The 20,664-nt window shown below is 43.4% G+C and overlaps 1 protein-coding gene across 3 annotated transcripts in view; it reads left to right on the forward strand.

Moving 5' to 3' along the window:
- Positions 1 to 20,664, forward strand: part of adam12b (ADAM metallopeptidase domain 12b) — a 120,179-nt gene that overhangs the window by 96,565 nt on the left and 2,950 nt on the right. The window contains exons 17-22 of one of the 3 annotated variants that reach the window (XR_013206700.1): positions 200 to 277; positions 3,251 to 3,359; positions 5,085 to 5,271; positions 6,905 to 7,013; positions 8,668 to 8,969; positions 20,477 to 20,652. Coding sequence is in view for 2 of the 3 variants with exons in the window: in XM_077239927.1 (XP_077096042.1) it covers positions 200 to 277; positions 3,251 to 3,359; positions 5,085 to 5,271; positions 6,905 to 7,013; positions 8,668 to 8,928; positions 20,477 to 20,652 (920 nt within the window). In the remaining variant the exon portion in view is untranslated. The remainder of the gene's footprint in view (positions 1 to 199; positions 278 to 3,250; positions 3,360 to 5,084; positions 5,272 to 6,904; positions 7,014 to 8,667; positions 8,970 to 20,476; positions 20,653 to 20,664) is intronic. The other 2 variants (XM_077239928.1, XM_077239927.1) reach the window with 2 other exon arrangements.

The following is a 20,664-nucleotide window of genomic DNA, read 5'->3' on the forward strand; positions in this document are numbered from 1 at the left end:
GCCACCCTAGCACTTAGAAACCCACATGGGTCGACCACTAGTCAAGGGCAATAACAAATGTTTAATTTCAGTTGATATCTATTCAGTGATTTGATTTTTTCTTTACCTGCCGTTCTCTCTCTCTCTCTCTCTCTCTCTCTCTCTCTCTCTCTCTCTCTCTCTCTCTCTCTCTCTCTCTCTCTCTCTCTCATCATAACAGATCTGTTTGAACAGGCAGTGTCAGAATGTCAGTGTGTTTGGAGTGCACAAGTGCTCTGGGAAGTGTAATGGAAGAGGGGTAAGGTTGCTTCTGCTCTGTCAGTTGAATTTTTCTTAAATTTGCAGGGAAAATGTTTTTTTCTCTGACATAAGTTATCATGCATTAGGCTAAGGTTTGAGTCAGGAATGCTGAAAGTAAATCGACACGTTAAATAATTAACTCCGCCCTCCACAGAATTGTCCATTTCATTACAGTATAGCTGTTTGCTAAAGGGGACAGCATATGCCCATAATAGCACTTAGCTAACTAGTAGCTTCACTTGAACTAGATTACTGCTACGATTGAAATAGCGGTTAAAAGCACAGATAAGACGAGCATTCTGGAGGAAATTAGATCACAGCGTAACCCTGTGCCAGTCTTGGTCTTTCATGGAAGCTTGATACATAATGTGGATATTTAAAGGGATGGTTCACGCTAGTCTTGTATTCAAGACCACCAGTGTGTGTTGAGACCAAGACAAGACCAAGACCAGCACTCCTTAAGATCCACATTTACTGGCTGAGAAATGTCTTATTTTAAATTAATAAATACAATTAGAATTATAAGACACTATATAGATCTGTGTGATTTTACAAACGTTCAATAAACAAAATCACATTTAAAGTCATATTCATATTTGTGAAAACAGCTCTCCTGCTCTTGTGATATTGCTTAATTGTGACCCTGGATCACAAAACCAGTCTTAAGTAGCACGGGTATATTTGTGGGAATAGCCAACAATACATTGTATGGGTCAAAATTATCAATTTTTCTTTTATGCCAAAAATCATTAGGATATTAAGTAAAGATGATGTTCCAAGAAGATATTTTGTAAATTTCCTACCGTAAATGTATAAAACATTTATTTTTGTGAGTGATTGCAGCCCAATCGCGAACATAAATGGACAACTTTAAAGGCGATTTTCTCAATGTTTTGATTTTTTGCACCCTCAGATTTGCACCCTCGGCCACATATTGTCCTATCCTAACAAACTATACATCAATGGAAAGCTTATTTATTCAGATTTCATGTGATGTATAAATCTAAATTTAAAAAAAATTCCCCATATGACTGGTTTTGTCATCCAGGGTCACAATTATATTACCGGTATATGTTATAATATAAAATTCAATATCTCACAGTTTTTTTGCAGTCATATCTATTTATTTTGGTAACATTTTTGACACAATCCCTCATTGATTTAAATAAGTTATTGACTGCATTTGAAACAGGAAGTTTTACAATTTACAATCAGCTTTACATTTTAAAATCCCTTAAGAAATAAACCAAACAATGTACCGGCAATTTAGACAAGAGACAAGACTGTGGTCTCGAAAAATCCGATCGACACTGAGATAAATGGTCAAAAAATGATCTTGAGACTGGTCTCGAATACTCCAACACTAGTTCACGCAAAATGAAAATCTGTCATAATTTACTTATCCTACTACTATTTTTTCTAAACCTGTATACCTTTCTTTTATCCATGAAACACAAAAGGAGTTGTATGTAGCAGAATGTTCAAGCTCTCCTTCTCTAAAGTTGAAAGTGACCATAATAAGTAGAAAAGATTACTGTACATACATTTTCCTCACACAAAGCTATAACCAAGTCTTGGAATACAGGCACAAGTCATATAGACCACTTTTATGATGCTTTTTTTTCCAGTTTTCTGGACAACATTAATTTAAATTGTATGGAATAGAGCAGCTCGGAAATTCTTCAAAACTTCCCCTTTTGTATTTCAACAAAGAAAGTCATTAGGTTTAGAACAACATGAGAGTAAGTAAATGAAGACAGGAATTTCAAATTTTGGGTAAACCATTCTTTCAATCACATACCCTGGCCACTCTATTGCATGCTGGGTGACTCGAGGCTTGTCTCAGCTGTTGAAGTACTTCACAATCAATCTCTGTCGCTCCAATAAGGTTATAGGAGTCATATTTAATTCATTTGTGTACCATTTAAAGTGTCATTCATCATCTTTTGGCTCATATGCACATTTGCTTTTTTTGCCAGAGGCGTACTGAAATGTAATGCTAAACGTTGTGGCCAAGAACACCCCCACGTTGTCTTTTGCATTTGCACCCACTGTCAGCTCTGCAGGGCACTTGTGCAAGCGTGTAATGTTTTATTTATTGTCTCTTGTTTCACGCTTCCTAAATTGGAATTCTTCTTTTTGTGTGTGTGTTTTAGGCTATGCAATTAAGTCAATTTTTTCATCCAAGGTCTATTTCCTTACTGGAAATGTGCTGCAAGACAAATTGATAATTTGGGAGTTCTGTCTGCATAGTTGGGAGTTCTGTCTGCATCCTGGGATCCTGAACTGTCAGACTGCTAGTACTTTTTTATGCCAGACTGGCCCAGACCTAAAACAGTAGAAGACCAGACCAATTCTAAAAACCCTTAAGCCTCAGACCAAAACAAGATCCCCCGACCCAAGATCTAGATAACACTCGACCAATAAGACTATTTTTTCAAACGTTGAGAGGTCTCAAGACCGAGTCCACATAATCAAGAATCAAACTAAAAAATCTTTCAACCCTAAAACATAAAAGTTTATCTGTTTGTTTTTCCCCCCATGTTGAAACAATCATAGGATCTAAGAAATAGTATCTACCCTTCCTGGATGATAGAGTTAAGGGTTTGAGAGACTAAAAAGTTTGGTCATGTTTTATGATTGTAAACACATAGCTGCATCTTTCATTTTAGAAGGCAGACATATAATATTCAGACTGTGATTTAAGCATCAAGTGACATCAATCAACCCTTGACACATGCCTTGATGGAAAAAATGTATGCAGTTTTGTGCAAATGGAACACTGTTGCCCTTGAATGCAACATTGAGCAGAGAATCCTTGATCTGAATGCTCATAAGGAGATTCCCACCATATCCCACAGAATTCCTTAAGCATTGAACAGCAGGATGTTGTTGATAATGTCCGGCAATGAATTTAATCAGATGGTTTAAGCTGCGAGTGGCATTGACGCCGATTGCTTCATGTTTACAGGAATGCAACAACAAGAAGAACTGCCATTGTGAAGCTCACTGGGCACCTCCTTTCTGTGATAGGGCGGGCTTTGGTGGAAGCATGGACAGTGGACCAATGAGACAAGCCGGTACAGTGACGTACAACTGCACTTTTGACTTACCTGCTAGAGCAGTATGCACTATACTTATACTATACTACTTATACTAACACAGCATGACTTAGTTAACATGCTTAATTAATACTTGCGGCAGTGATTATGTTATCCTTTCCAGTCTAAGGCCTGAAACATACTCCTCTACGCAAGTATGCAAACATAGATACGATTTTTTTAAATGCAACTATGTTTTTTTATATATATTTCCTTTCATGCAGGCTGTAATATAGCTTTTTTTAATGTACAAGGTCTGCAGATTTTTAAAGATCAAAGTGCACAACAAATAAAGTTGTTTCCTAAAAAAAAGAATCAATTCTAAACTGCCGAAATGAGTCGTCAGCAAATCCAGTCTCACTTCCTGTTAAGCTACATAGGTAGCCTATATTTGCATAATGCCAGCCTATAGTCATCATTGGCTGCCCTCAAACATTGTAGTTGTAGCTGAGGCTGGAAGAGTTTGGTTGGTATTGTTGACATATCGTTGTTTTCTGCGGTGCGAAAGCAAATCTTGCATGCACTTCCAAAGATGAGGACTCGCACTGGAAAACCAATGCCATCATTACCGTTCATATCGCTGTGTATGCTGAGGAAGCCAGATGTATTATTATTTTAATAATAGACATTGTTTTTATTTATTTATCAATACATTTATTTTTTATTAATTTATTAATTTATTTAAGAATAAACAACTCTACACAAAGAAATGAATCAAAATTAAGAAAATTACCATCCTTCATTAAAATTTTTATAGCAGTAGGGCTCTCAAGTGTCACGCATTTCGGTCTTTTGTCATGCTCTCCCGCCACACATTGTATTTCTCACGCTGAAAAACTATTTGTAATATATTTAATATGCCGCAGCACCCAAAACTCTGGCTGCGCCGCTCTCACTGTGGAACCAGCAATAATTAAGCTCGTCTCCTCTGGTGTTGTTCGTTGAGCTACACAATAGCCAATCAGAAAATAGCACTATTGTATCTGGGTAAGATTGAACACAGCAGCCAATGAAAAATAATTATCCATCCTACAACCCCCCACCATAATAATAATAATAATTATTATTATTATAATTATTATTATTATAAATGTTTATTTATTTTCTATCAAACATTAAAGGACGAAAGAGAAAATAGAAAACTGACCATTAACTATACTGTACCTACTACAGAATTCTTTGAAAATGGATACTTGCATTGCATTATTAATTGCTTTGACAACATATTTCAGAATGCAAAGATCCATACAGTTCGTTTTGCATACCTAGAAGCGTTTATGCTTGCAAACATGCATGGAGTATGTTTCAACCATTGAAACCCTCATGCATTCAGATTTTCCAAAGCGTACTGCTTCAGGAAGTGCACTAACTCTAAACTCTTTCATCCCCTCTGTGACAGCCACACCGCAGGTAGAACAGTGCAGCCTGCGAGTACAATGTACTTACAAAACCCATTAAACGATTTTCCAGTGGAAAAGCATAACAACGTTGACAAAACACGTCATTGATTTACTGGTGGAAACCTGAAGCACTGCGCTTAGATGTCACTCAGCACTCCGACACTTACGAACTTTGAGAAAGCTTGTAAAAAGCAATGCAGTTGGAGACACAGAGGGATGTTGATCAATTCCTTTTCACTCTAACCTGACTCTGACTTCTTGTGTTTTCCCTCTCTGTGCCATTCTGTGCCGTGCTGTACAACAGATGTGCGAGTGTGTGTATTAATGTGCGTGCTGTCCTATGTGACAACAGCTGACAGCAGGGCTGTGGCCGTGGGCGCGCTGGTCACCCTCCTTTGCTTGCTGTCGGCGGGACTGATTGTGTGCCTGAAGAGGAAAGCGCTGGTTCAGATGCTCTGCGTCAATAAGAAGAGCGCCATTCAAAAGCTAAGGTGCCGTTTCCTCCAGCAATGTCTTCCAAAATGTGTTTGATCCTGGATTTCTGCTGGTATCTATCTAGGGACACCAAGAAAAACCTTGTATGGAAGCTTAAAGGAATTAAGTTTCAAGTTCAGTATAAGTTCATATCGAGTATAAATTCATATTTGGGGCACAATATCATTTGGAACAGAAAATAATTTTAACATTTCTTAAAAAAAATTCATGGTCACAGTAACACACCTACAATGGAGGTAAACTGGGCCAGCGTTCCATAGGGTTTAACAGTCTAAATGTGAAGATTGTAAATTTGTTACAGCACTTGAATTATTCAGTAAAACCCTGTTTATAATTTAAGCTTGTCCAAACCATCCTTTTAGAAGTGGGAATCCTTTTCTTTGTGGATGAACTACTGATGTAATTCCTCTGGGTGGAGTTTACTTCATGTAAAATGTGGTTTTACTCGTCAAGTCCCTTTCTAGTATCATTGAGTGTATTGTGTGACACTTAAAGGGGTGGGTTATTGGCTTTATCTTATCATGACATTGATGTTTTAATAGGTTGGGTTAGATCAGTAAGTGATTGATACGCATTACCGTTCAGTGGTTTGGGTAAGATGTGTTAACATTTTTGAAAGAGGTCTCTTATGCTCACCAAGGCTACATTTATTTGATCCAAAATACAGAAAAACAGGTGAAGTACTATTGTGAAATACTATTACAGGTTAAAATAACTGGAATCTATTTTTAATATATTTTAAAATGTAATTTATTAAGCAGAATTTCAGCATCATTTCGACTGTTTTCGGTGTCATTTGGTGCTCAAGAAACATTTCTTATTATCATCAATGTTGAAGAAACCCAACATTGCTGCTTAAAGTGTAACTATGTATTGTTACAATGTCGGTTGTATATGTAAAAAAAACAACAACAATGTTTAGTCATATTACTTAGACTGAGAATTTCACATTTATTCATCAGCCAAAGAGTTTTGCGTCATCTGGCGCACTTTTGACAGCTCAAAGGCTTTAGTGAAAACTACAAATTATACTTCCACATTTTTTTATCACCGCTTACGGACAGTCGGATCGAAAGAGGGTTATTAACAGAACAGTTATTGTAAGGTAGGTTTATCATTGAAAATTGTATTGTATTTTATGGTACTAGTATGGTAAAAATGGAACACTATGGCAACATCTTTCTTACCTGTTCACAGCGGCGTTTTACTTTGGGATTTTCATTGAAATAGAAATCTAACAATACAAAGATCTTTACTGTCACTTTTGATCAATTTAATGAATCTTTGCTAAATAAAACTGTTAATATATATATATTTTTAAATCTTACTGACCCAAGCATTTGAACAGTAGTGTACAGTAGGTCAGTATGTGATTCTGTCACACCACCATGCTATCATTTTAAAACAGTGTGTATTTTTATATTTACATGTCTAGTTACATTGTAAGTGCTTTACTATAAATGTGATTTTTCCTTTTTAAAAGTAATGGAGGAGTCATATTTTTTGTGGCAATTAATATTATGCCACAGATTAAAATGTGGACATCCCTACTGTAGTATTGACTTTCTCCACCCTTAATAATCGTAAAGTAAAATGAAAAATTTCAAAAACTCTTTCTTAATTCTACAGATCAGTTGGGCGAAAGCGAGTGCCCAGCCCCCCACAGACACAGTCAATCTTCAGGGTCTCACCTCAGCACAAGAACCCCTCTTTACCTTTACACTCTCGATGTGACAAGGTAAGTGTGGTGCTCTACTCATCATCAACATGTACAAAATATTTTAAATAGTAAATATCTTATTTATATATTATATATAGAACATTTTCTATTTTTCTATCCAAAATCCTCAACCTATTTTTTGGTTGTAAAATTGCATTGTTGGTTGTTGTTGTTGTTGTTTTTGTTGTTGTTGTTGTTGTTGTTGTTGTTGTTTTAAGACGAATCATTGTAAATTGTTATTGACCAAATGCTAGATTTTAGGTTACACTTTACAGTAGGGTTCCATTAGTTTATGTAAGTTAATGCATTAACTAACAATGAATAATACAGTTTTCATCCATCTTTTTTAACAATAGTTAATAAAAATACAACTGTTCATTGTTAGTTCACGTTAGCTCAGGTCCATTAATTAATATTAACTGATACAACATTTGATTTTAATAATGTATAGAGTGGTGCAGGTATTTACGTCTGAACCCAGAAGTATAATTCACCACTGGTCCCTTCGAGATTTTCCTATGGGGTTTTATAATGTGGTTTTTCAATTTATGTCTAAAATAAAGCCTGTGAAAATCATAGCTTGACGATACTTTGACTTTTTGTTCTATAACGTACACTGCACACACTCACACTCCAAGCTGTCTTATCTAGTAACTTATTAAAAAAGTAAGTTTTCAAAATGTAAACATAACTGCTTCAAAATTCAAGTTTTCGAATGGTGTGTGTATTTTACATTGTAAAATAAAACGTTAAAGTATAGTCAACTTATGTTTACAACATGCTTTAATTTACAATTAAATAAAAAAACAAAACATAGGAAAATCTCGAAGGAACCAGCGGAGAATTAGACTTCCAGGTTCTGACGTCATACCTGCACCCCTCTAAATGTTCAAATGTTGAAACATCAATAAAGACGAAATAAATGCTTTACAAGTATTGTTTATTGTCATTTCGTGTTAACTACGTAGTTAATGAAATTTGAAGAATAGAACCTTATTGTAAAGTGTTACCAGACTGTATTATGTATTGTATCTTTTGTGAAGAATTGTCATCTAAATTTATAATTATCATCCCTATTAACAAGCAATAACAAGATTTTTTTTTAATCTCAAATTCAATAATTTAGTACCTCAGTGTCTGCTCTGCCCAGCGAGGAGCAGATGAGGTCAGTTCACTTGCAGTATTACTATGCCTGTCCAAGCCAATTAATTCCTGGCTTTCTGTGTACACAGCGTGAGACTTAGGTGCATAATTGATTTATTGTTCAGTATTGACCCTCAAAGAATATTAATGAAGTCCAGAACTTCATCTAAAAACCTCAAATGTTCTGTTAGAAGGGTTTCAATTCCGTGTAATCCACTTGAGTAGCATAGCAATATAATGATTGAAGTTGTTGTTGCTGGAAGTCTTTGTATGATTGGAGAGCACGTTTGAATGTTAAAGCATTGATTGCTTCATCTGGGTATTTTTAGTCTATGCGCAGTGTGCCATACCAAACAGCAGGTATGTATGAGTACCTTTGTGAAAAAGCACCTGGAACGGTATGGGATTGTTTGCAGAAAGAGGTATAGATTGATTCCTTGAAAGGTCTTAAAGGTTAGCAGTAGCGAGCAGTAGAGCTCGTATTGAATTCTTGTGTCTTCTTTTTCAAGAGCTGACTGTCTTTCCACAGACATCCCATCCCTGTTCGGAGCCTCTCCTCCATCCACATAACTTCCACAGTTTGCATCGGGTGCCTCAATGTCCCACCCGCTGCCAGCCCATCCACATCAGCCACCCCATGCCCATCACACTGGGCATCAGCATGGGCTCAGGTCTGCAGCCTCTGCCCTCCGTCCCGCCTCATAGGACTCTGGTCTCACACACACAATCACCGGGCAGAGCGGCAGGCTTCCACACACTCCCACGCCAGCTTCCCTACACAAACAACCAGGCAAGTGCTGTCAGACACAGACTGTCACCATGTACTAACAGGTATGAGTGTGAATGCTCGTGTGGTTTTGGAATATTAAAACTCTACTGTTTTGTATAAAATAGACACAAACTAAAAAGTACTTGATTTTTAATGTACTTCAGCATTAAAAGTAAAGGTAACACTTGATTTTAAGGTGACATAGTTACTCGTTACTACATGTACTTACTATAATAATAATAATTAATAGCAGTGAATTATGCATAATTACAAGTAACTAGCCCTAAACCAAACCCTACCCGTAACTCTATAGTAATTACATGTAGTTAATTAATAGTACTTAGTACTTATTTGAGTATGTACAATGTATTTAACATCACCTTAAAATAAAGTGTTGCCAAAGTAAAAAGTACTGACTGATGAATGATTATTTATTTAGCAATTTTATAAACTCCATCATAATCCTCAAAATGTGTGTGGGGGGAGGGGGTATAATGTATTAGACTCACAGATAGAGCTTAAATAGATTACAGCTCGGTCTGTCATCATCATGAATTATTACCAATAGTAAAGAAGTCAACGCTAGTCAATAAGGAAGATTATGCAGACACTTACCTTTTTTTTTTATTACCAAAATCTACATACAGTGTTAACTACTATTGATATTTACAAGTGTGCAAACTTGTAAAGTGAAAATATAGTAATATAGAATATAGTTGACTATATAGAAATAAGGAAACACAAAATGTGTGTAAATGTAATCTGGCTTCACCAGTTTGCCCTTTTTACAGCAGATTCAGTTCACAAACAACTGATAGTCGTGACCTAAATATGATTTACTTTTACAATAATAAATCATAAAATTCGGCATTAGAGGATCTCCGAGGATCTTCCATTATTGGATCATTTTGATTCAGACTTGTGAATTCAGTGAATTGCTAACTGGAGACTTGCTCTGACCGGATCATTTGAATCAGTGAGTTGTTGACTTGAGAACAGATGCAATCGGATCGGTCCATTTCACAAATGAGTTTTTCGTGGCTTTTTGTGATGGGATTTTTTAGGTTTACTGAAAAGAATCAGCTCGTTCATGAATCAGACTCTGCTATTTTGTATTGGAGAAGGTGACGATTTCTTCACCTCAAAATAATGAGAAACAACATGTTTTTATGAAAAAATACTAGATTATGCTTTGGATTGTAGTGAAAAGTTTCCCAAAATAAAAATACTCCAATAAAGTACAGATATTTTAAAAAATAAACCTAAATATAAAAAATACTTTGTTACTGCCCACCATGTGAATCAAATTCGAATTGAATCATGAAATTTGTGTCAGTGTCCAGCCCTAGATTTTTATGAATTGGCATTAACATTGTCAGCGGGTAATCATGAAAATAATTGCAAAAAGGCTTGTGGGTCAGGAGGTTTTACCATAAGGGGCCGTTCACGGACATTTTTGCATTTTACTGCGCTACTTTTCCATTGATTTTTTATTTTATTTAAACTTGTGCTAGATGGATGCCTTTGACCGTTGCACTCACTTTTTGTGTCTTTCGCAGCATCTTGCACATGACCCAGCTATATAAAACACAGAGCTCAAAGTTAAAATAAGTTAGACTTTTAAGAAACCCCATCTCTTCCATTCCACTGCTCGCATATCGCGCATTTCATTCGGCTGCAGCTGATACTGTATAAGTTCTACAAAATCTGTTTCCTTGGCTGTAAAGCGACAGACAGACCAAGCGGATGGAGATAAGAAGACATTAGCGAGGACTTTATGCTTTCCATCGCTCCACAAACCACATAAATTACTTATATGAGGTTTCCAGTTGAAGATAAAATGAAGACAAAAAATATAAGAGTGGGGTAGACAGAGCGGGCGGAGGAGGGAAAGTGATACGGAGAGAATGAGATTGGACGGGTGCATGAGAGCTTTCCTGTGAGATGGGATGAGAGACATCCGTGTGTGAAGGTATGTGGTTTAGATGATAAGTGCTGCTCAGGGACACTGGCAGGATATGCTATCAAGACAGCATGAAGAAGAACATCTGTTGCTTTGAATCTCAGCTCACTTCTCTGCACTGCAGTGACTAAACTGTGGTTAGATCCAGCAAACTAGAAAGTCTCACCTCAAGGAGACATTTATCTTGCTAAATAAGTGCAAGATGGGTATTTTTATGATAACACATTGTACTTGGAATGTAGTATACTATCCCATGGATTAACTTTTATTTATGTTTTTTACTTCACTTTAAAAAGACTTTAAGGAAAAATAATATTAAGGTACAAATCCTAGAAAATTTATATACAATCATGTAAACATGGTGCCAAAGGAAATAGTTCTCAATATACTATAGGCTGCATCACAACTCAGAATTCAGATCAAAAAATGTATCCAGCTCCTTTTGCTTGAAGATTGATTCGTCACTATTCATAGGGTCTGTGAGGAGGACCTGCCGGGTTCTTGTGGTCTATGCTGATCTGTGCAATGGCTGTCATGTCGACAAGGCCTTCACAGGGGATTGTCTAGTAGTAGACACGGTCTCTGCTGACATTCAGGGCTGCGTTGTGTGCCAGGTTAATGCTACAATATGTAATCTTCACGCCGCTAGCGGTCGCTAACCTCAGGTTAGGATGACATATAAGCGGAATTATGGAACTTGTCGTCATGCTGATGAATCTAATAATGTTTATGGATGAGTGAATACATTGATGTTTTTACATGACTGTGGTATGAAGCAGGTCACGATTGCTAATGAGAGACAGATATCAGCGCCCCACACGAGTCCCGCGGATATAAAGGAATAAGGAAATTTCATTCTACCGAACTAACTGTTACCCGCAATTGCTGAATTACTGCTCACACAGGTCAGTTTATTTGACGAATGAAACTTGTGAGGTAACGCAGCGCTGTTTCACTTGGTCTACACTATCAAACTAAACTGTATTTGAGTGTTTAAATTTATTCTATGTGTTAGTTTGTCTGTATGAGACTAGCAGTAAGCTAGATCAACATTAGAATAGCATTCTGATCATATTCTATCATTTCATCATCTTGAGCTATATAACATTGACTTGTTTTATGTACATTTGCTCACCTGTTTAATAAAGTACATGCAAGACCTCTGTTAAGTCGAAGTTTGTCACGGATGTGGAGCTCTCGGCATCTCGAAAACGCCACGCTGATATTGATCCTAATTTTATTTCTCCTTTTGTCCAAACGTCTGCTTGCCATATTCCATAATGTTTGAACGAAACAACAACAGCGTGAGCTAGACATAACGCTGTTGTCCACGTCTGTCGCCATGGATACTATGGCAGTAGGAGTGGAAACCAGGGATAACACGGATATTACGTCATTGACAGGCGACAAGTGAACAGGGAGGCTGGGACGAGCCATTATTTAAAATTGGAATTTCTCTGAAATTAAAAATCTTTGGGAATTTTTGGGATATTGTAAGTACACAACTGCAGGAAATATATCACACTGTGCAAGTGATTTTTGGATATTTTATTACAAAAATCTTACATATTGTAGCTTTAAAGGGATGTGTTTTTAGTCTAGATTTAAACTGACAGAGTGTGTCTGCTTCCCGAACAAAGCTAGGAGGACTGTTCCAGAGTTTGGGTCCTAAATAGGAAAAGGATCTACTGCCTTGAGGTATTATCAACTAGACAGAAGGACTATAATGTGTTTAGAGCTCGCTCAAGTACTGGGGAGCTAAACCATTTGGTGCAAGTAATTAGCAAGATTTTAAAAATGCATGCAATGTTTATTAGGGACTAACAGGGAGCCAATGCAGTGTTTACAGGACTGGGATAATATGGTCATACTTCAATTCTAGCTGGTGCATTTTAATAATAATAATAATTTTAAAAAAACACAGAGATATTTCACATAAGCATTGAACGTGCTGACAGTTTGTAAAAGAAAGCTTTATACATATAAATTACATTTATATATATTATATGGGGCACTTACAATATCGGGCAAGACATCATACGCAAATAGATGGTAAAATATGTGCTGTTTTGTCTGTATAAACAAAACTATACATGTTAGTGTAAGACTAGCATTGATAAAGTAATTCACTAACCATGTCTGTGCAGTTATCTCCAATATAACAGCGTGCCATGACTATATAAAGCTCATAAACCTGCTAAATGTCACATGGTACGTGCAGGGATACCAAAAAGGGACGTGACATAACTAGCCAAATACTGTTGACATGGTCCTCCACACATAGGAATTAAATCAATAAATGCAGAACAAGACCCCGCTTTTAAAAATATGATATACAATTTACAGCTACAAATTTTACTTTAGATTTCTACCTTGCCCCATTGACTTCCATTGCAGCTAAGTTCGTTACTGTAAACGCAATTTTGCTAAAGATCCTACATATAGATTGTGCCACAAATTCTGTCTTAACTAGTATTGAATGGAATACGTACTCACCTTTAATTCCCTTAATAACTTAATTAATGAAGTTTTTTTTTTTTGGTCTCCATCTGTGGTTTCATCAGAAAATCCTTTCAGAGTTCACATGTTGTAACTGAGCCACACAATACAAATGCCTGATACATTAAAGCTTGCTTGCTTTCAATGCTGACCTCATTGAAAGCATTCACATTAAACCCTTTACATATGAAATCACTGGGGGTTTTTTGTGCTCTTGAGTGCCCTTTTCTTCTTGAATGAGTTCACATTTACTCAGGGAGCCATGAAACACTTTCAACTCTTACGGTGTTCTCACAAATTGGCCTCATGCCTCGACACACCGTCGTGCGCTCATGATTAAAAGGTCTTGTATTGCCATAATGACATTGCTTTCACAAGGATGATCATTTGCAAGAACACATCACTTCCATACAATTGTTAAACCCATACATGAGGAGAAATATAGTTCCCTTTCGTTGTCACTCCGAGTTACGTCGGATGACGACGAATGGGGTTTCGCTTAGAAAGCCTATCAACTTCGAGTATTACAAAACGAGCCAATGGCAAAGAAATGCCATGGGTCTGCGGAATTTGCATGGCGTAACTCCGCCCCACCTCGTGGGTATAAAAGGAGGAAGCCGGCAGCAAGCAGATATGTTTTCGCTTCGGAGCCAAGTGTATTCTTCTCTCCACAAGCCATCTCTGAATTGTCAGCTTTACAAACGAGTACCTCGAGTGTTGGTGTGACGGCGATCTACGGCGAGAGCGTGCTTCCTGCTGATCTGTTGCAGTGGTCTGCCAGTCGGTGCGTTTCTCCCCGGGTGCTTCAACACTTGAGTTTTCTCTCACTAAAAGAGCTTACACGTGGCACGTCTTTTTAAAGATGTCTCGCCCGTGTACTTCTGGTTGCGGCAGATTGGTATCGGACTCTGATGGGCACGAGCGTTGCATAGTATGTTTGGGCATTGATCATGCTAGAGCAGCGCTCGTGGATGACTCATGTTCTCTCTGTGGGAACATGACCATCGCGTCATTACGGTCGAGACTCCGTGAACTCGCAAGAGTGAGAGTCCCCTCATCCACCCCCCGTCCTGCGGCTGGTGGCCAGGGTGATCTGAGGGTTACGGTCTGGAACAAGGCGCCGACTATGTGTCCGCGACCCCAGCCCCCCTCTTCAATGACGGTGCCCGCTAGTGAACTGCTGATTCCCGCGGGTCTACCCTCTGGTGGCCCGCGGGCTTCAGTTGAAGCTACAGAGGAAGATGCCATGTCTGTTGCAGCATCACTAGGCGGGTTTGACTCTTCTGGAAGTGAGGGCTCGTCACAGCTGCCACCTTCCGGTGTGCATACGGCTGTGCTCGAGTCTGATCCGGAGATGACGGCCATGCTTTCCCGGGCAGCCGCGAGCATCGGACTTGAGTGGAGGCCTCCACCCTGTCCTGAGCGCTCGCGGCTGGACGATTGGTTTTTGGGTAAGGCCGCCGACCCTCGTCCTCGGCAAACCCCAATACCTTTCTTCCCGGATGTGCATGATGAGATCTCGAAGTCCTGGAAGACCCCCCTGTCTTCTCGGGACCGCTCGCTGGTCTCATCCGCCTTTCCTCCCCTCGATGAGGCAGCTGCCCGTGGGTACACTGGGCTTCCCCCGGTTGAACGCTCTGTTGCCATGCAACTATGTCCGCAGAGTGCTTCTTCTCGGGGCGAGCCTAAGCACCCATCCAAAGCCTGTAGATTTTCGTCGACCCTGGTGGCGAAGTCTTACAGAGCGGCGGGACAGGCGGCTGCTTCACTGCATGCTATGGCCACTCTGCAGGTCTACCAGGCCCAGATGCTCAGAGACATGCACGAGGGTAGGACAAACCCAGGGCTCTTTGATGAGCTGCGCGCCGCGACCGACCTTGCTCTCCGGGCGACGAAGGTTACCGCGCGCTCCCTGGGTTTGGTGATGTCCACAGCTGTGGTCCAGGAGCGACATCTGTGGCTGAACCTGGCTGACATGCGGGACGCTGAGCGGACCCGTCTGCTTAACGCCCCCTTGTCCCAGGCCGGCCTCTTCGGCGGTGCAGTTGAAGACTTTGCCCAACAGTTTTCAACTGCCCAGAAACAGACCGAGGCCATCAAACACATTCTGCCCCGCCGGCCCGCTGCTGCCTCCACCTTGCCGGCCGGGCAGACGCCTCGACCTGTTTCCCGCCGAGGGCGCCCTCCTGCGGCTCCCGCCCCTCCCGCCCGGACCACGCAGCAGCCTCCACCCAGGGCCGGTCGCGGAGGAAGCCGTAAGAAGGCGCCACAGCCCTCTCCTGCCCCGCCCCCCGCTAAACGCCGGGCCAAGCGGCGCTCCTGAGACGGGCTGCTCAGGGATGATGATTGTTTCTCAGGAGGTGGTAGCAGGACCACTCCTTCCCCCGGTGGAGGGCCGGGGGAGAATCTTTTGTTCTCCACTCCCCGCTGCTCACCCACGGGTGGGCAGCACCCTAATGTGGTTAAAGACAGAAACAATCCCCTCTTCCCTGAGCTCACAGAGTTCTCGGGCGACACAGAGCGCCGCCCACAAGCCGTGCTCTCCTCGCCCCCCTCTGTCCCAGAGGCGGTTGACACGGCGTGCCGTCCACGGACCGCTTCGCCCTTGTCCCCCTCTGTCGCCAGACCCCTGGCAGAGCAGGCCCCCGCGGGACGACCAGCCTGGTCCTCCCCTGGCCCCCTCTGCCAGGGTGCGGTTGCTAACTGTGCCCCCTCTCCGGGCCGCTATGCCGTCCACATCTGGGCCAGTTACTCCGCCTCGCTGCCCCTCCGGGGGGACGCCTGTGGCCCGCATGATCCCGTTGGTTCAGTTCCTGGGAGCCTGGCTAGAGCTTCCCCGTCTGTCCCACTGGATCGCGCGTACCGTCAGGCTCGGCTATGCGATTCAGTTCGCACGGTCTCCTCCCCGCTTCAGGGGAGTCCGCTCCACTTTGGTCGGTGGCAATGCCCCTATCATGAGAGCAGAGATTGCCACCCTGCTGGCGAAGGGTGCAATCGAGACTGTCCCTCCAGCCGAGATGAGGTCCGGCTTCTACAGCCCCTACTTCATTGTCCCCAAGAAAACCGGTGGGTTACGGCCAATCCTGGACTTGCGCGTGCTGAACCGCTCCCTTCATCGGATGCCGTTCAAGATGCTCACCGCCAAACGCGTTTTCGAATGCATACGGCCCCAGGATTGGTTTGCAGCGATCGACCTGAAGGACGCCTACTTTCATGTCTCCATTCTTCCTCGACACAGACCGTTCCTCCGGTTTGCTTTCGAGGGGCAGGCATACCAGTACGCGGTTCTCCCTTTCGGGCTAGCCCTGTCTCCTCGCATCTTCACGAAGGTCGTCGAGGCGGCCCTTGTTCCCCTTCGAGAGCAAGGGGTTCGCATCCTGAGTTATATCGACGACTGGCTGATCCTAGCTCACTCTCGAGATCAGGTTTGCGAACACAGGGACCTAGTGCTCCGGCACCTAGCCCGTCTGGGCCTTCGGGTCAACTGGGAGAAGAGCAAACTTTGCCCCGTGCAGAGGATCTCTTTTCTCGGTATGGACATCGACTCGGTCGCCATGTCCGCGCAGCTTACGAGCGAGCGCGCGCAGTCACTGCTGACTTGCCTAAGACAATTCGAGGGCAAGAGTGCGGTTCCACTGAAACTTTTTCAGAGGCTCCTGGGGCATATGGCATCTGCAGCCGCGGTCACGCCGCTCGGATTGCTTCATATGAGACCGCTTCAGCTTTGGCTTCGCGACCGAGTCCCGAGGTGGGCATGGCAACACGGCACGTTCCGAGTACCAGTTACTCCGACCTGCCGTCAGTTCTTCACCCCGTGGTCGAACCTCGATTTTCTCAGGGCCGGTGTCCCCCTGGCTCGAGCTTCCCGGCATGTTGTTGTCTCAACAGATGCCTCCACCACGGGCTGGGGCGCCATGTGCAATGGACATGCTGCTGCGGGCTCCTGGACAGGACCCCAGCGGCTGTGGCATGTCAATTGCCTCGAGTTGTTGGCAGTACGCCTTGCCCTGCACCGCTTCCGGGCGTTGCTCAGGGGTCAACACGTACTAGTCCGCTCAGACAATACCGCCACTGTAGCGTACATCAACCATCAAGGTGGTCTACGCTCCCGCCGTATGTCACAACTCGCTCGCCACCTCCTCCTATGGAGTCAGAAGCATCTGAGGTCGCTTCGAGCCATCTTCATTCCCGGAGCGCTGAACTGTGCAGCCGACGAGCTCTCACGGCTTCAGCCCCTCCCTGGAGAATGGCGACTCCATCCCCAGTCGGTTCAGCTGATTTGGGACCAGTTCGGGGACGCGCAGATAGATCTGTTTGCCTCTCACGACTCGACCCACTGCGCCCAGTTCTATTCCCTGACCGAGGGCACGCTCGGCACAGATGCTCTGGCGCACAGCTGGCCGCAGGGCCGCAAGTATGCGTTTCCCCCAGTGAGCCTTCTTGCGCACACTTTGCGCAAGGTCAGGGAGGACGAGGAGCAGGTCATTCTGGTTGCCCCTTACTGGCCCAACCGGACCTGGTTCCCCGAACTAGTACTCCTCGCGACAGCACCTCCCTGGCCGATCCCTCTGAGGAAGAACCTTCTTTCTCAGGGACGGGGCACCCTATGGCACCCTCGTCCCGATCTTTGGAACCTCCACGTGTGGCTCCTGGATGGGACGAGGCAGGTTTGAGTACCCTACCACCAGCGGTGGTGGCTACCTTCACTTCCGCTAGAGCGTCGTCCACGAGACACGTCTATGCGTTGAAGTGGAACCTCTTCGTCAACTGGTGCTCTTCTCTCCGAGAAGACCCCCGGAGATGCTCGATCAGTGTTTTGCTTTCCTTCCTTCAACAGGGGCTGGAGCGAAGGCTGTCTCCCTCCACCCTGAAGGTCTATGTTGCCGCCATTGCCGCACATCATGACCTCATCGAAGGTAAGTCGGTGGGGAAGCACGACCTGATCATCAGGTTCCTGAGAGGAGCGAGGAGACTGAATCCTCCTCGTCCTCCTCTCGTTCCCTCTTGGGACCTCTCAGTGGTTCTAACTGCCCTGAAGAGTGCTCCCTTTGAGCCCCTGCAATCAGTTGAGCTTAAGTTCCTGTCTATGAAGACAGCGCTCCTGGTTGCACTGGCCTCCATCAAGAGGGTTGGGGACCTGCACGCATTCTCCGTTGACGAAGCGTGCCTGGAATTTGGGCCGGCTTACTCTCACGTGATCCTGAGACCCCGGCCTGGATATGTGCCCAAGGTTCCTACCACTCCCTTCCGGGACCAGGTGGTGAACCTGCAAGCGCTGCCCTCGGAGGAGGCAGACCCAGCCTTGGCACTGCTCTGTCCAGTACGCGCTCTCCGCGCCTATGTAGACAGAACGCAGTGTTTCAGGACCTCAGACCAGCTCTTTGTCTGTTATGGTGGGAAGCTGAAGGGAAAGGCTCTCTCCAAGCAAAGGTTGTCTCACTGGATAGTGGACACCATTGCCTTGGCTTACCAGCAGCAAGGTCGACCGTGCCCCCTTGGTGTGACTGCCCACTCCACCCGGAGTGTGGCGTCCTCTTGGGCTCTAGCGCATGGCGCCTCGCTAACAGACATCTGCAGAGCTGCAGGCTGGGCGACACCTAACACATTCGCCAGATTCTATAATCTCCGAGTGGAGCCTGTGTCCTCTCGTGTACTCGCTTCAACCAGCTAGTACCGGACCCGCTCAGGTGTCTTCGCTTGCTCGCCATTCCACTCCACGGACTGGATACGTGCGATATTTTCTCAGGTGAGCTTCTCCGAAAGCCCTGAGCTCCTCCAGCACTCCTGACGTCGGCGCCAGTGTCTATTGCCTGTGCGTCGGCTAGGTGCCTCCCGTGTGCATGGTCCCTCCTCTGAGCGACCCCCACATGTGTATTTCCACTGTAAGCCTCTCTGAGCGTGTGTCTTTCCCTTGGCAAGCCACCTTGCCACCCCTGGGGTTGAAATATTCCACCTGCGGCTGGACACCCCAGTGTTTCCCATATGCTTCCTTCGGGTCATATGTGTATTCTCTAAGTCCCCCCCCTCCGGGCTGGCATTAATTGCATACTTCCCCTAGCTTGGGATATGCTTCCCAGTGTACCTTGGTATTCCTGTGTTATATGGAGTCCTTTGTCCAGGCTGACAGGGATCTCGATTACGCAGGGCACTGGAAGACAGCTGAGAAGGTGGCGTGATTAGACTGGTAACCCCATTCGTCGTCATCCGACGTAACTCGGAGTGACAACGAAAGGGAACGTCTACGGTTACGTATGTAACCCTCGTTCCCTGAGTAGGGAACGGAGACGTTACGTCTGCCTGCCACTTTCCGCTGTACCGCGGGGATCGCCTGAGCTCAGTCTTGGCTCCTCAGCGAAGAAACATATCTGCTTGCTGCCGGCTTCCTCCTTTTATACCCACGAGGTGGGGCGGAGTTACGCCATGCAAATTCCGCAGACCCATGGCATTTCTTTGCCATTGGCTCGTTTTGTAATACTCGAAGTTGATAGGCTTTCTAAGCGAAACCCCATTCGTCGTCATCCGACGTAACGTCTCCGTTCCCTACTCAGGGAACGAGGGTTACATACGTAACCGTAGACGTTTCTGAAAGACATAAATGGATTTGAAATGAATGACCGCTTTTATAATGAATCAATTTCTCCTTTGTTTTCCACAAAACAAGGCTGAACAGCTGTGAATAGCTAACAGCTGTACGCCATGACCTCATCCTCCGAGTAAATTGATAACACATGATGACCTCTTGACTTAACGTTTGGTGAACTGGGTGTTGGCAATGGGAGTGCTGCATATTTTGTTTTGTTATTCTGCATTTTTGCCAACCTGTTTTTCCAGGACAAGGTGTGTAATCACAGCTCCATCTAGTGGCAGTAGGATGCTAGCATTGTTTACACAAATTTTTTTTCATTTTAATACTTGATCATTTTCACTCAGAAGACCCCTGCTGTCCAACAGAATATTGGGTATATTAAATAAATTAACCAGAATTCCTTTTGTGATTCCATTTTGTATTTTGTAATACCATCATATTTGAACCATTGTAGACCAGGTGACCATAATGGTTTAAATATGCGTGATAAACCAGGAAATCTTATGTGTTGCCACATGTAGGACCAAAACAAGCCCAGTCCCCCACAGAAACCTCTTCCTGCAGACCCCTTATTCAGAGGCCACGGGGTGGGTCGAACCATGTCAGAGGTGGGAGTCCGGATACCAGGCCCTGGACCTCTAGCCATCCCGATTCCAACAGTACCACGACCACCCCCTTCCATACCACTCCCGAACAGGTCAGTCCCATT

This window comes from Siphateles boraxobius, unplaced genomic scaffold (assembly GCF_051911475.1).
Source record: "Siphateles boraxobius isolate OS27281-9 unplaced genomic scaffold, OSU_SipBor_1 22, whole genome shotgun sequence".
Taxonomy (NCBI): Eukaryota; Metazoa; Chordata; class Actinopteri; order Cypriniformes; family Leuciscidae; genus Siphateles; species Siphateles boraxobius.